Raw genomic sequence first — 13,276 nt, 5'->3', positions numbered from 1 at the left:
AGTAAGGGCTAAGTTTAAAATGTGTAGTTCATTCGGGAATATTTCCTATTATTACAATCTTTGCTTTCCTACTTTATCTTCAGGAACTGGTTTAATGGTTTGGTAATCAGAAACTCTTGTAAGTGGCGATCATTAAAATAAGGGCTAAAATGTAAGGAAGTGGTAAAGCTGGAAGTGCAAATCAGTGTCCTCTACAAGTATCTATTGTTGGAATCATGTCTATGGATAAGATATTTCTGGGCTCGGGAACCAAGGGTTGAGGCATTGAGAGAATCAATGAAAAAGTGAAAGAGTAAACTTTGTAAAATATAGAAGAATCATCACATAAATTGGAGCAGAAGCAGGAGAAAATGGTGCACTGGAAGCTTAGAGCTGTGGAATGGAAACTTCAAAGACAAAGGAGATGGCCAAGGGTATCTAATATGGGTGAGAGGTCAAAAAGTTGTGGCTGACAAGTCATCCATGTTAATACTAAACACTGAACATAAGAAACAGGCTGAATGGGTAGAACAGATGCCCTGGGAGGTGGAAGTCACATTTCAACTAGAAATCCTGTGAAAAGTCTGAGAAATCCATTGATATTGGTCTATCACATTGTAAAGGACCTGGAGCCTTACACCGTGCTGGTGTGACTTACTTTTCCTTATTCTTTAGGCTTTCACAAGGATACTTTATGCAGATACTAGACAAGGATGTGATAAGTAACAAGTCTGAAAGGATCACTAGGAAGCCAAAACAAGGTTTAAATTATAGATAAGCTTTGGATGATGGCATCCTTCAACATTGCCTGGAAAAGTATGGAGAATCAATATATCAAGTCAGCATTCCCCGGAACAAATGTGCATTAGATGATCTCCCCACATAACATTAATTGTACAGTTGGGCCAAGCATGGCATGAGCTTATAATTTTTTAGTTGTTTTACTAAATTTTCTTCAGACCTTTTTTTATCCTTAGACTTTCCTGAATATTGTTTGGCATGTCTTCTTCTTTAAGTTGCCAATTAAAATAAAATAATAATTTACATTTCTGAGTTCTAAAATTTGTCTAGCCATGCATTGAAGTTGACTAGCCTTCTTGGCTGGTTCTTTTTAACCTGGAGATTACTTATTACAATAAAGGAAATGATTCAAGCCCTTAATAAGGCCTTAAAAATGACATCTCTATCTATAGGTTTTTATCAAGCACCTCAAACTGATTATGGAAATCTATTGACATGATATGAAATTCTAGCATTTTCATAAAAATTTTCAGCAGGCCTCATTCTTGGTCACTCAAAATATTTAAAGCATTTCAAGGGATCAAATACATTGGGGTATCTGGAAGTTTATTTTGCCAGCATGGAAAGTGAAAAATAGCAATTTTCTAGTTTGTATGGTTTCACTGGATGGGGTAAAAAAGTAAGGGACAGAAGGAATCATAATAACTCATATAATCCACTCCTGCTCTTATCCTAGAGTCTCTCAAAAGAAAAATAAAAGTGAGTGTGTGTGTGTGTGTGTGTGTGTGTGTGTGTGTGTGTGTCAGGGGGTGTGTTGAATTACAGTCTATGAGCTCTTATAGAAGAATCATTTCATGAGCTTCAGATATTTTTGAATCCCATAAAATCAAAAAGTTAAGTATTTATCTAAAGTATACCAGAAAGATCAACATTTATAAGGTTTTAAAAATCAAAGTATTCAAGCAATTTTTTTAGTGATACATTTCTGATCTTCAAATGCTTACAATTAATATATTTCCTTTTTTATCTCAGACCAATAATTATTGGTTTTATAGACTCAATTGAAGTCAGGCCTGAAGGAAAAACAACAACAACAAATGGCATTTAGTCACAACCAGTTCTAATTTAGAATAATTCTTAGGTACAGACAAAGTTTAGAAGATGACACTGGAATGAGAAAAGGTGATGATAAACTAGGACAAGGTCAAATTTTAGTTGAGAATAACAGCTTGAGTTATGATGCTTAATGCAGTGGATCGACTATGGCCTGTACTCTTTCTCTTTATTGGCAAAAGTTTCCTGGAAAAAGTCTTAGGTCATCTGTTTGAACAATGGCCAAAATGCCTATTTAAACAAAAAAAAAAAAAAAAAAAAGGAGAAGAAGAAGAAGTGAAATTCTTGGTACAGGTATAATATACCAGTTGCCAATGGAAACATATAAAATATACTTCAAAGTTACACACTGAATACTAAATTTAGAATGCAGGGTTGCATATCCTGGGAACCACTCTCTACACCTGGTGGGTCACTTACTCCCATAATGCCCTTCTTCCCCACCCTTGATGAAAATTTAGGCATTCTGTTTAACCACACAGTTAGAATGCCCCTAATCTTAACTTTGACCTTCATCCTGTTTTACTTCCTTATTGAAGGCTTTGACTACACAATTATTGAACTATAAACATATAGTCAAATAACATAAAAGAAAAACTAATTTAAATATGTGTAATATAAAAACTCTTAAGAAAGAATAAACTGGACCATGAAAAGAAATGCCATTTGTATACTATTTATTTGAAATAACAGGCTTAGCCACTAGATGTCACCCTTTAAAAAAGCAAGAGTTTACTTCACAGTTTGTTACATCAACAGTAGTTACGTTCCCCTATTGGGTAGAAGTTGGCACCATTGGAATCAGTCACTCCGACATGATATAAAAAGAATCTTTAACAACAAGCAAACAAACAACACCAACTGGTGTTTCCTGTAAAGGGGGCTTCATGAGTCAAAGCTGATTGGAGTCCTGTCAGTCTCCAAAGCCAGATGGTTAAAATACAACAACAGATAATAACATGTAATTTTTCAAAAAAGTTAAAAGCACGGCTCTGGTACAAATATGAAATGAAGATCCATAAAGATCTCACTCAATTCAATTGATGAGGAACCAGGAAGATGGTAAAAGCTGTACAAGAGAGAATTCAAGAAATGGGGACTTGCATGGCCTGTTTCTCAAAGGCCTGCTGAAATGCACTTGGTAGTGGATACTAAACTGTTCAATGTCCTCAAGGTCCCAAACCATAACCTCTGAGGTTATGTTTCCTCCTTGACAGAAATATCTCTATGAGTCAAAAGTCTCCCAGTTAACGTACAACTCTACAGTGAAGCAACACAGCATTCAGCCTACGTGGATGGCCCACATATGATGCTTCTGTCACTGTGCTTAGTACTCTATGTGCACCATCCATCCTATCTTATTCTCAGAATCATTGCCTTTGAGGTAGATGCTGCCATTATCTGTATTTCAAGGCTAGAACACTGAGAGATCAAGGAACATTCTTCAGGGTATAGACCAGCAAGTGATCAAGTAGTAATGTGATGCTATATAGTCTTTCTCCCCGGACCAAGGATTTAACACATACGATGTCCTGGAAGATGTTGGGATTCTGCAGGATGAAGCACACATGAGCTCATGACAACCCCTTCACCCTTTCCTGTGCTTCATCCATGAAGGACAAATAATGACAAAAGAAGTCTCAAGTGCAATAAACATAGGCTGTGAGATCAGAGCTTAATGGCTAATGCTTACATTCTCAACAATTTGTGTAGATTACTTACATATCCCCCTACCACTCCACTGGCCTGTCTTTGGGTTGATATAATATATCAGATCCTCTATTACAATATAAACAAGTGAAGAGTGGGAAGTGGTCAGTAGGGAGTCTTCACACAAAAGCGAGCAATATCTTATGTACTGTCTACATGGAAAACAATTACACTAGGTAAAACACTGTCAGCGGGGTTGGCTAAAAATGAAAAAGAGAGCTTTTAAAATATGCGTGGTATTCCTATAACATAATAATGCTTTATATTCTTTTCAGAGATCTAGGGACACGGGGAGAAATGTAATGTACTGACAGTAGATTTGTGGAAGACGTCTGCCCAACCCAATACCCGTCTAAAGAAAATGGTCTATTTAATTTTAAAACTTTAAAATCTTGAAGAAATTTTAGACATGATTAAATGAACTGTAGAAAATCATCTTAAATTTCTTGGATTTATATGCGTAGAATCTCAGAAATGGGAGGTGCTCCAAGTTTTATTACTAATTCAGCTTCAATTCTTGTAAAGATTACACCACTCAGCCAGTGGCTGAGAAGATTCAGAAAACTAATCAAACATTATTATATTACCTATTATGAGTCTAGACAGTCTCCTCATCACACATACTCTGATATAACAACTATGAAAGGAGCTTTTTCAGAATATTACTTCTGTATCTCCATACCAGATAAAAACAAACTTACAAGTTCCCCAGTCAAATAAAAATGTATAAATTTGTTAATATATCACATTTGCATTTATACTTGCTCTAAAAAATGAAAAAGTTATATAAAGTAGAAAAGTATTGCTTTTTATGCAATCACTCTGTGTTGTTCAGTGTTCAGCTTCTTCAGTTTTCATGGATTATAAAATCTTTGAGGACAGAAGATAATCTTCACAAGACCATCATATAGTGTTTCTAGCTTTAAAGGTAGATGTAATTTTAATAATAACATACCACATTTAAGGCTCTATTAGGCACAGCTCTGGTTGCCTTTGATTTATTCATCAATGTGAGGAATCTGAAATTTTCTGAAGTCTAATTTTTGAACAAAAATAAGTCGTCTCTTTACATTAAACCATCTGCTCTACATGATTACAGTGACTCATTTTTAGCATTGAAGCTTTCCTTTTTGTGATTAAATTTCTCGTTCAACCAATTGAACTCTTTGAAAGGCATTTCTTTTTTTTTTGAAAGGCATTTCTTTCTGAGAAAGTACATCATTGTTAATAGAGTAGTGATATAATTATAATCAATCCAGATCCTTATTGGCTAGCACCTTAATGAACTCATGTAAATCTAGAATTAATGCACATTAATTTATTCATCACCAAAGAAGAATCTGAAGATGGTACTCACGCAGGTTTAATTCTATAGGCGTGCTTTTCATGGACAAAGGCACCAGCAAGACCTCCTGCTCCTGAGTTTAAATACTGAATTGAAAATAAATTAAGTTGTCTGAGCATATGACAAAAATAAACAATGAAATCATTTGACTTTTTTTTGTCATGAAACCAACTTTTGACCAGTCCCAAATATGTGATTATGTGAGCTTTTATAATAAAACAGAATTTTGCATTACCTTTTTCAACAAAAAACAAAAACAAAAACAAATAAGCATAGCATTATTAACTGAGACTAAATACCCAAATACATGCTACTTTTTTGGCCCGATTTTGCCCCAACTAATAGATAACAGTTCCAATGAAGTCTATCTAACTTTAAAGCTTATTCATAAAAAATATTTAAATAATAGTAAAGTATCATATTTTAAAAACACCTAAGTTAAAATAAAATTGCTTTCATTTTCATGATCTCTGTCAATTAAATTGTCTTCAAATGACAATATCAAGTTGATTCCATAAGAATTATCTTTACAAAGAAGAAATTTCACTATATAGCAACAAAATACTAAGAACCTAATCAATTTGAATTAAGTTCTAAGGGTAGAACTTTGTCCCCAAACTTCCCAACTTTTCTATAGCAGCCAGGTAATTCAAGAAATAAATACTCTATTGTAAATGGAAATATCTGACTTTAAGTAATTATTATACTATTCTATCATATGACTTTATAATTAACTAAAATCAGAAAAAGCAGTAATGAAAGATATGGAGGAAAGTAACTCCAATAGTTAAAACTGGTCACTGATCCAGTTTTTCACTTGAATCAATGTCAATGTGTGATAAAGGATGTAAATATATTAAGTAATTTGTACCTTGTAGGAGCACCAGCAGGCAAAATCAACTCCCCAGTCATGTAAGTGGAGTTCAACATTTCCAACTGCATGTGCTAGATCAAAGCCAACGAAACAACCCTGGGGAAGAACATGAGAACAAGTTTTGAATTTGCTTAATGATTAGAAATAGTAAGTATAAATATCTCTGAGAAAATCTCTGACAAACTGCTGAACTATAAATATAGTTTATTTACCCTTTGGTGCAGTGGTTCACAATGTGTGAACCACAAAACACTGGGCAGTCCCAGGATCCTTTCAGGTTGAATTAATTTTCATACTATGAAGACATTCTTTGCCTTCTTCACTGTGTTGACATTTGCACTGATAATGCAAAAGCAGTTATGGGAAAACTGCTGGCATGTTAGTGCAATCCAAGGCAGTGGCACCAAATTACACCAGCAGTCGTTGCAGGTCAAAACCATTTAGTTACAGGGGGAAATAACAAGACAATTTTACTTAAGAATCTCCTTGAGAAAGCTGTAAAAATGCTAAATTTGTTTTAAATCTCAATGCTTGAATTCTCATATTTTTAAAGTTTAATGTGGGAAGCATGCAAAAGACATCTGACCATATTCTTAAGTGAGATGGTTGCCTCAAAATAATGCACTCATGAAATTAAGTTGCAAGCTGAACTAACCACTTTTACTGCATAGAGAGCCATTTTTGCATCAAAGAAGAACTGAAAGAGGACAGTTAACTCATACTTTGGGTGTTTGACATTCTTTTGAAAATAAATGAAGTGAGTCTGTCAATTCAAGGAAAACAATCCACAATATTTGTTGCCTATGAAAAAAGAAGTTTCCAAGAGCAATTAGGATTTTGCAAATTTGCACCCGCTTTTATGAGTATGGCCATTTCCCAACATTTAGAGATATTTCTGATACATTTAGTAATAATATATAATTTTTTAAATAGTATATAATGAAATACATAGATATATTTGGAAAATGTGTACTAATATTTTTCAAACAACCAATGTTTGATGTTATATATCAAGCACAGATTAAAGATCTATTCAAAGTGCAAAACCAAAAAAAAAAAAAAAAACAAAGTGCAAAACTAAACAATGGATTTTAATAGAACAAAGTATAGAAAGCTCAGTAATTTGGTTTCACATTGCATACCACAATTTGTCAATTATTCATACTGTATCAAACAATATTCACAATAAACTGAAAAGCCAATAAACTACTCCTGTGTTTTCTATCTTCATGAGGAGTGATTTTCTTCATATGCTTCATGAAGAAAAAAAAAAACAAGAGATTGAATACAAAAGCAGATATGAAAAACCAGCTGTCTTCTATTAAGCCAAACAATGCAGAGATTTGCCAAACATACAACATTCTTTTTGTTTTAGAAAATATAGCTTTGTTTCCTTAACAGCATATGATTTATGTTAATATGTAATGTGTTTGTTGATGCTCTAAATAAGTGAACGAATGAATAAGTAAATAAACATCTTTAATTACAAGTATAGTAAATATAAACACAGGATCAAAGCCTCTATGAGGTCCTCAATGATTTTTTAGAGTAAAAGATTTTCCTTGGCAAAAATTTTGAGAACCCTTGCTTTTGTGTATCCTACTAACCTGCTGGAGTTAATAGTAGTTTTTAGTTTTGCACTAAACTCCACATCATGCCCATATTTAATGTAATTAACTCAAGTAAATACATGCTATGATAAATTGCCTTAATGATTCCCATTCTTTGTTTCTCCTTGTACCCATTTCCATTGCCATGTAATTTTTCCATTCTTCCCACTGTGAATATGGTACAATTCTCTGTCCCTGGGATTAGCCAGGTGACTTATTTTGACGAAAGGAGTGTTAGCACATGTAATACAAGTAGAGACTCTAAAGGACTCGAGTGATTAGACTAGGCCTGCTCTCTTGCCCTCTGCCATCTCTGTGACAAGGACCTGCTTAGCCAATCTGCTGGCTCCGATGAAGGATGGAGGAAATGTGGATCAAAGGCATCCTCACCTGAGCTCAGCTTGGATCAGCTACTCTCTCCATCTCTCTTTAGTTGGCCAATGATGCATGAGAGAGTTCAGTTGAGACTAGCAGGATCTCTACAACTAAGTATTGCCTGGATCAGCTGCCACAAAGATGATCAAATAAAAATGATGCTATTTATGACCCTACACTGTGTTCTCCCTATACATTGACTTGAGATCCTAATAGCCTCTTGACTGTCTGACTCTATTCTCTTTTATTTACTTGTTCATACGGTCCAAGTGTTTTGCATGTCTGCCTAGTAGAATTCACTGTTTTTGAAACTAATCCTTTGTTTCCATCAAGTTCCCACAAGGACAACCTGAAGGAATAAATGATATTATCCAAATTACATCCAAGTTGTAACTTTTCACTTTAAAGGTTTATCATCAAAACCTTTACTTTTCTGTAAATCAAAATGTTACAAATTTTACTTCAAGAATATAATGATTCATTCCATATTAAGACAATTTTGCATATAAACATGAATTAAAAAAAAAATCCCTGATCATTAAATAGGGGTGATAGTTGACTCTGCAAAAATGCTTTACCTGTGAGCTCTTCTATCTTTAGTTTTCTAAGTGCATAAATTATAATTACAGTTTTAAAACTTTAGATTTCTTGCAACATTGAAGAAACACATCTATTGATTGAAATTTTTGAAGTAAATAATTGCAGAGGGACCTATTTTAGATTGTTCTAACACCTCTTAAGAATAATTAACCTCTGGGCAGCCCAGGTGGCTCAGCAGTTTAGTGAGGCCTTCAGCCCAGGGCCTGATCCTGGAGACCCGGGATCGAGTCCCATATCAGGCTCCCTGCGTGGAGCCTGCTTCTTCCTCTGCCTGTGTCTCTGCCTCTCTCTCTTTCTGTGTCTCTCAAGAATAAATAAGTAAAATCTTAAAAAAAAAAAGAACAACTAACCTCAAATTGCTATTATAGGTACTTTCCCTAAACAAAGGGATGCAAACTATGACCAGTTTTTAATAAAGTTGTACTTAAACAAAACTAGTCTCATTTGCTTAAATATTGTCTATGACAACAGCTGCAAGCAAAATTGAGTAGTTTCAGCAGAGACTGTATGGGTCACAAAATCAAAAATAACTATCTTGCCCATTACAGAAAAGATTTGCTGGCCCCAAACTTATAGCATTAGTCTCATAAAGAAAACTCAATATATTAAAGAGTCAATTAGAAACCTTACCCATTATAATGTGGCCAGAACTAGTATCTCATAGAAGAAAAGTTCTTACCAGTATTATATACCTGATTCTTATTTTTGGGAGGAGAGGGAAGTTGGATTCATATTTTGTCTCTCACAGGAAAAAAGAAGAGCAATACATGTCATAAAAATATGACAGATGTTCCATGCTAACAGAAGTTTTAAGAGTGATAAAAAAGAAAGACAATTAATCTCTATCAAGATTTAGAGATTATCCAATCCCGGGTTTGCAGACTAGTGTTTAGGTTCAGTACACACACACACACACACACACACTCACAAATTTGTTTGTATTTTAAGATATTTTAATATTGAAATTCAATTTGGAAAACATATAAAGGTTCTGATTTTGAAATCCTGCCTTGAGGTCTTGCCAACATTTCTAATAAAGGCAATGATTTATTTTTTGCAAAAAAATATTTACAACTCAATCTTTCTCTGTTTTTAAAACTCAACTTAGAAATCTTAAGGACTAGAAAAGTCACCATTTTTATTTTATTATCAATTATTTATAAAGAATGGCACAATGAAGAAACCATGAAACTTCAACCTATCATATCCCATTATTAAAAGTCCTGTAGTCACATCTGTGTTACCACATAAATCACTTGAGGCTCTTACAATATGTTTTTATGTATGTACAATTATTTCCCCATGGGTGACAGAAACATAAATTATTAAAATGTAACTGCTTTGAGGAAAGGACCAGAAGTTATAAACTTGAATGAGATCTCCACAAAGTGATTTTACAAAAGTTTCACTAGATGGCAGCATCTTAAAAATAAAGGAAAAACTAACACCTCCTAAACCTCTCTACAGTCATCCAGTTAATATTTTCATTATTTTACCTCTTAAGAGTAAGTAGAAAAACAATATGAATAGGCAAAAACAGAAACTCCACATCTGCGATCTACTTTATATATTTTTAAAATAAAAATCAAATATTTTTCAACAGATTTTTATTAACAATATCAGTAAGAGCTCATAAGCATATTGACACAACCACATACAAGCACAGCAATGGGCCACCACCTAGTCACCTTGCTTTGTAGTCAATCCCCAGACCACTGCGCTAATCTTCTAACCACCCTGAATACTTACTTCCAGCCTGCTTTCTTCCAATGAGATTCTTAAATCATACTTTTTAATATAAGACTCCCTGCTTCCATTTAAAGAACCCCTTTAGCTTCAGAATGTACCTCACTTTCCTTGGTACAACTTTTAAAGACCTTTATGACCTGGTCCTTGGCAGTTTTCATGTCTCAGGTGCCCCTTACCTACCTTCCTTTATCTGCACAAACGTTTCTCTGTCTCAGGTATTCTTTCCCTCCTCATTTTGCATGGGTAGCTCAGGTTTTGATACTAAGGTAACTACCATGAAATATTCTTTTGTCAAACTGTCTTTTCTATTTCATCAATAGCTCTATTTGCATAGATCTCTTGTGGCAATTTTCCAATCTTACTGTCTTCTGCTTTTACATAATATGAACTTAAATAGTTGTTAAATTAAGAAGTAAATGAATAAAAGCATACAATTATCAATAAATATTCTCTAAATTAATATTAAATTTTAAAAGAATATTATTTGAGGGCCTTTGTTCCTATTGCAGTTTTATGGCATAAGCAATTTGTTCAGACTTGGCATCTTTTAAAATGAAGTTTCTTAGACAATTAATAGTAGTTAAAAATATGTTCAAAATCCCTCTCAATAAAATAAGGAATGTCATGTGTTTTTCCCTCACCATCTTCACTTGCACAATACTAACATTTTTTAAACTGGTGGAATAATATGCAAAGGGTCTGTTTTGAGATTTCCAGGTGAAAGGGTAGCTAGCTTACTGTCTCTCAGGTTTGATTCATTATTTGTCTATTTATTAAGATGAAACATGGAATAATACAGCTTAGTCTTTTTCCTGACAACCTTATTGATCCATTCTAATGGGTTGGCTTTAGACTGATATAAGTTTGCTTCTTCTTCACCAAAAAAAAAAAAAAAAAATCTTATCAATTATGAAGACCATCAGTAAGTAGCAGATTTGGTAATTATATAAGATAAGGTATTTGAGGATATACATAGAGTTGATAGTCAACTGGTATGCATTGGTAGGCTCATATAATTGCTAAAGTAATAAGAAACTTTAGGTAAGTAAATAACATTTATCTTGAGCTACTTGAATAATCACTCATAGTTGTAGGTTCCATGATCCCTGAGAGATCCTTGCAGGAGGTGCTTGACAGCCAGCTTGTGGCCATTCATCCATACCAGTTTCTGAATGTTCCCTGTACAGTGCATGTCCAAACACCAGTGGATGCCCTTGGCAGTGGAACTGGAATCATGGTGGGTAAATAACAGATGCCTAGGGGATCCCTGGGTAGCTCAGCGGTTTGGCACCTGCCTTTGGCCCAGGGCGGGATCCTAGAGTCCCGGGATCGACTCCCGCGTCAGGCTCCTGGCATGGAGCCTGCTTCTCCCTGCTCCTGTGTCTCTGCTTCTCTCTCTCTCTGTCTGTCTATCATAAATAAATAAATAAATAAATAAATCTTTAAAAAAATAAAATAAAATAACAGATGCCTATAAGTACCTTCAAGGCTATAATGGGTACTAGTAATGAGAATGTGACTCTCCAATGGCTGTTTGTGGGAGCTACAGCTTTCACACCATACCAATCAGGTCTTTAAGTATTGTGAGTATCATTCCTGGTTTGGTATAAAACTCATAGGAAACAGAGAACTGCAGTGCTATGAATTTGGACAGTATTACCTTAAAAAGAAAAACTGATGGGAGACTTGGAGGAAAGTGAACAAAGAAAAAATTATAGGAATGTATGTGAGTGTGTATGTATTATTTGTGTGTGTGTGTGTTGGTCAACTGCATACAGACAGTAAGAACAAATGGTGGATTAATAATAGGTTAGCCAGTTATCTCTGACCTTGGGATTCCCCAGAAAAGTCCCCCAAAGAAGTTGAGGAAGGTGGGGATGAAGAGGAAGATGAAAGCTGGTTGGTTTTCCTGTCATAGTCTTGAAGCACTTAATTTTCCAAAATCCATTCAAGTGCTATGATTCTAAAGCATGCACAGATGAGTTAAAATCATAATCATAATCTTCAGTAAAGATCTCTGTGGAGGAGTCTCTACTATCCCTCTAAATGTTTCAGAGTGAATTTTTATTCTGAAAGTCTTTCATCCAGCCTAAATTTATTACCTACTCCAAATATCCTTTTCATTGCTTTTCATATAAAAGAGTTCAGAGTATGTGCCCCCTGAATTGTGCCACTTTGGTGTGTGTATTATTTTGAGCCAAAGTCAATCAATGCTCTGAAAGTTTAAGAGGAATTTTTACCCCTCTCTTAACTACCTAGGAGAATCTAAATTGGGGATTTTTTTAGAATAGGAGTTCTTACCAGAGATAAATTTTATCTGAATGACTCATCTGTATGGCAGGCAGGGCAAACATTTAAATATCAAACATCTGTTCTGCCCATTGTGTTGTGAATTGCCTCCTCCCCTTTGAAGCTCCAGGCCTCTACCCAATTCCATATATACATCAGTTTATTTTTCTCTTTGAACCTCTCATGCATGTAAGGTTCCCATATGTACAAAATCCAATTTTCTTCTGTTAACCTGTCTCATGCTAACTTAACTGTCAGACCAGCCAGAAGAATCTTTAAGAGTAAAGGAAATTTTCCTTCCCAACAGTACCTATTATTATTCACATTTGTATAAAGCGCTATTGTAGAAACTTAAGATTCATCCTTTTAACAGGACTTTCTTAAAGTAGATATTGATGCAACTCACAAATCCACAGATGAGAAATAGGAAGTGGAGAGCATAAGAGCACTTTGTTAATGAAATTTAAGAATAACACGCTAGGTAAGAAGGTATGAGACAGAGCCAACAGCTATGTGGAGAGAAAGAGTGAAAGATTTAGGAGAGAGAAAAGGCAAAAAGATCTTGAGACTCCAAAGTTGTGTAATTTGCAGGTGAAAAGGTCTTACTATAACAAAGACTATGCTTTCAAGAGTAAATTTCAGCTATTTCTTTTACTGGAAAAAAACAGTGATCATTGTCTCTATTTATTGTCACAAGTAAGTATAAAAACTGAAGGGAAAAAATAAAACAAATTGAGTGGTACTGTTCTCTTCTGGAGTCTTTCTCCAGCTGGCAAGGACCTCACGCAAAATAGTTTGTTTGATTTATTTCAGATACCTAAGATGGTAAAAAAAAGCTCAAGGTAATTTTTCAAGCTTAATTTAGTTCATTTAATATTTAATGACTTAATG

The 13,276-nt window shown here is 34.5% G+C and overlaps 1 protein-coding gene across 2 annotated transcripts in view; it reads right to left on the bottom strand.

Annotated features, from left to right (window-relative positions):
• Window positions 1–13,276, bottom strand: part of LOC129495399 (kynureninase) — a 113,841-nt gene that overhangs the window by 35,912 nt on the left and 64,653 nt on the right. For both annotated transcript variants that reach the window (XM_055302859.1, XM_055302858.1), the window contains 2 exons: window positions 5,760–5,858; window positions 4,901–4,974 (listed from right to left, as the gene is read on the bottom strand). In XM_055302859.1, coding sequence (XP_055158834.1) covers window positions 4,901–4,974; window positions 5,760–5,858 — 173 coding nt within the window. The remainder of the gene's footprint in view (window positions 1–4,900; window positions 4,975–5,759; window positions 5,859–13,276) is intronic.

Source organism: Nyctereutes procyonoides, unplaced genomic scaffold (genome assembly GCF_905146905.1).
Source record: "Nyctereutes procyonoides isolate TBG_1078 unplaced genomic scaffold, NYPRO_anot_genome, whole genome shotgun sequence".
In the NCBI taxonomy this organism is placed as follows: domain Eukaryota; kingdom Metazoa; phylum Chordata; class Mammalia; order Carnivora; family Canidae; genus Nyctereutes; species Nyctereutes procyonoides.
The sequence above is the reverse complement of the archived record's forward strand: the minus strand, read 5'-3'. Positions and strand labels throughout refer to the sequence as shown.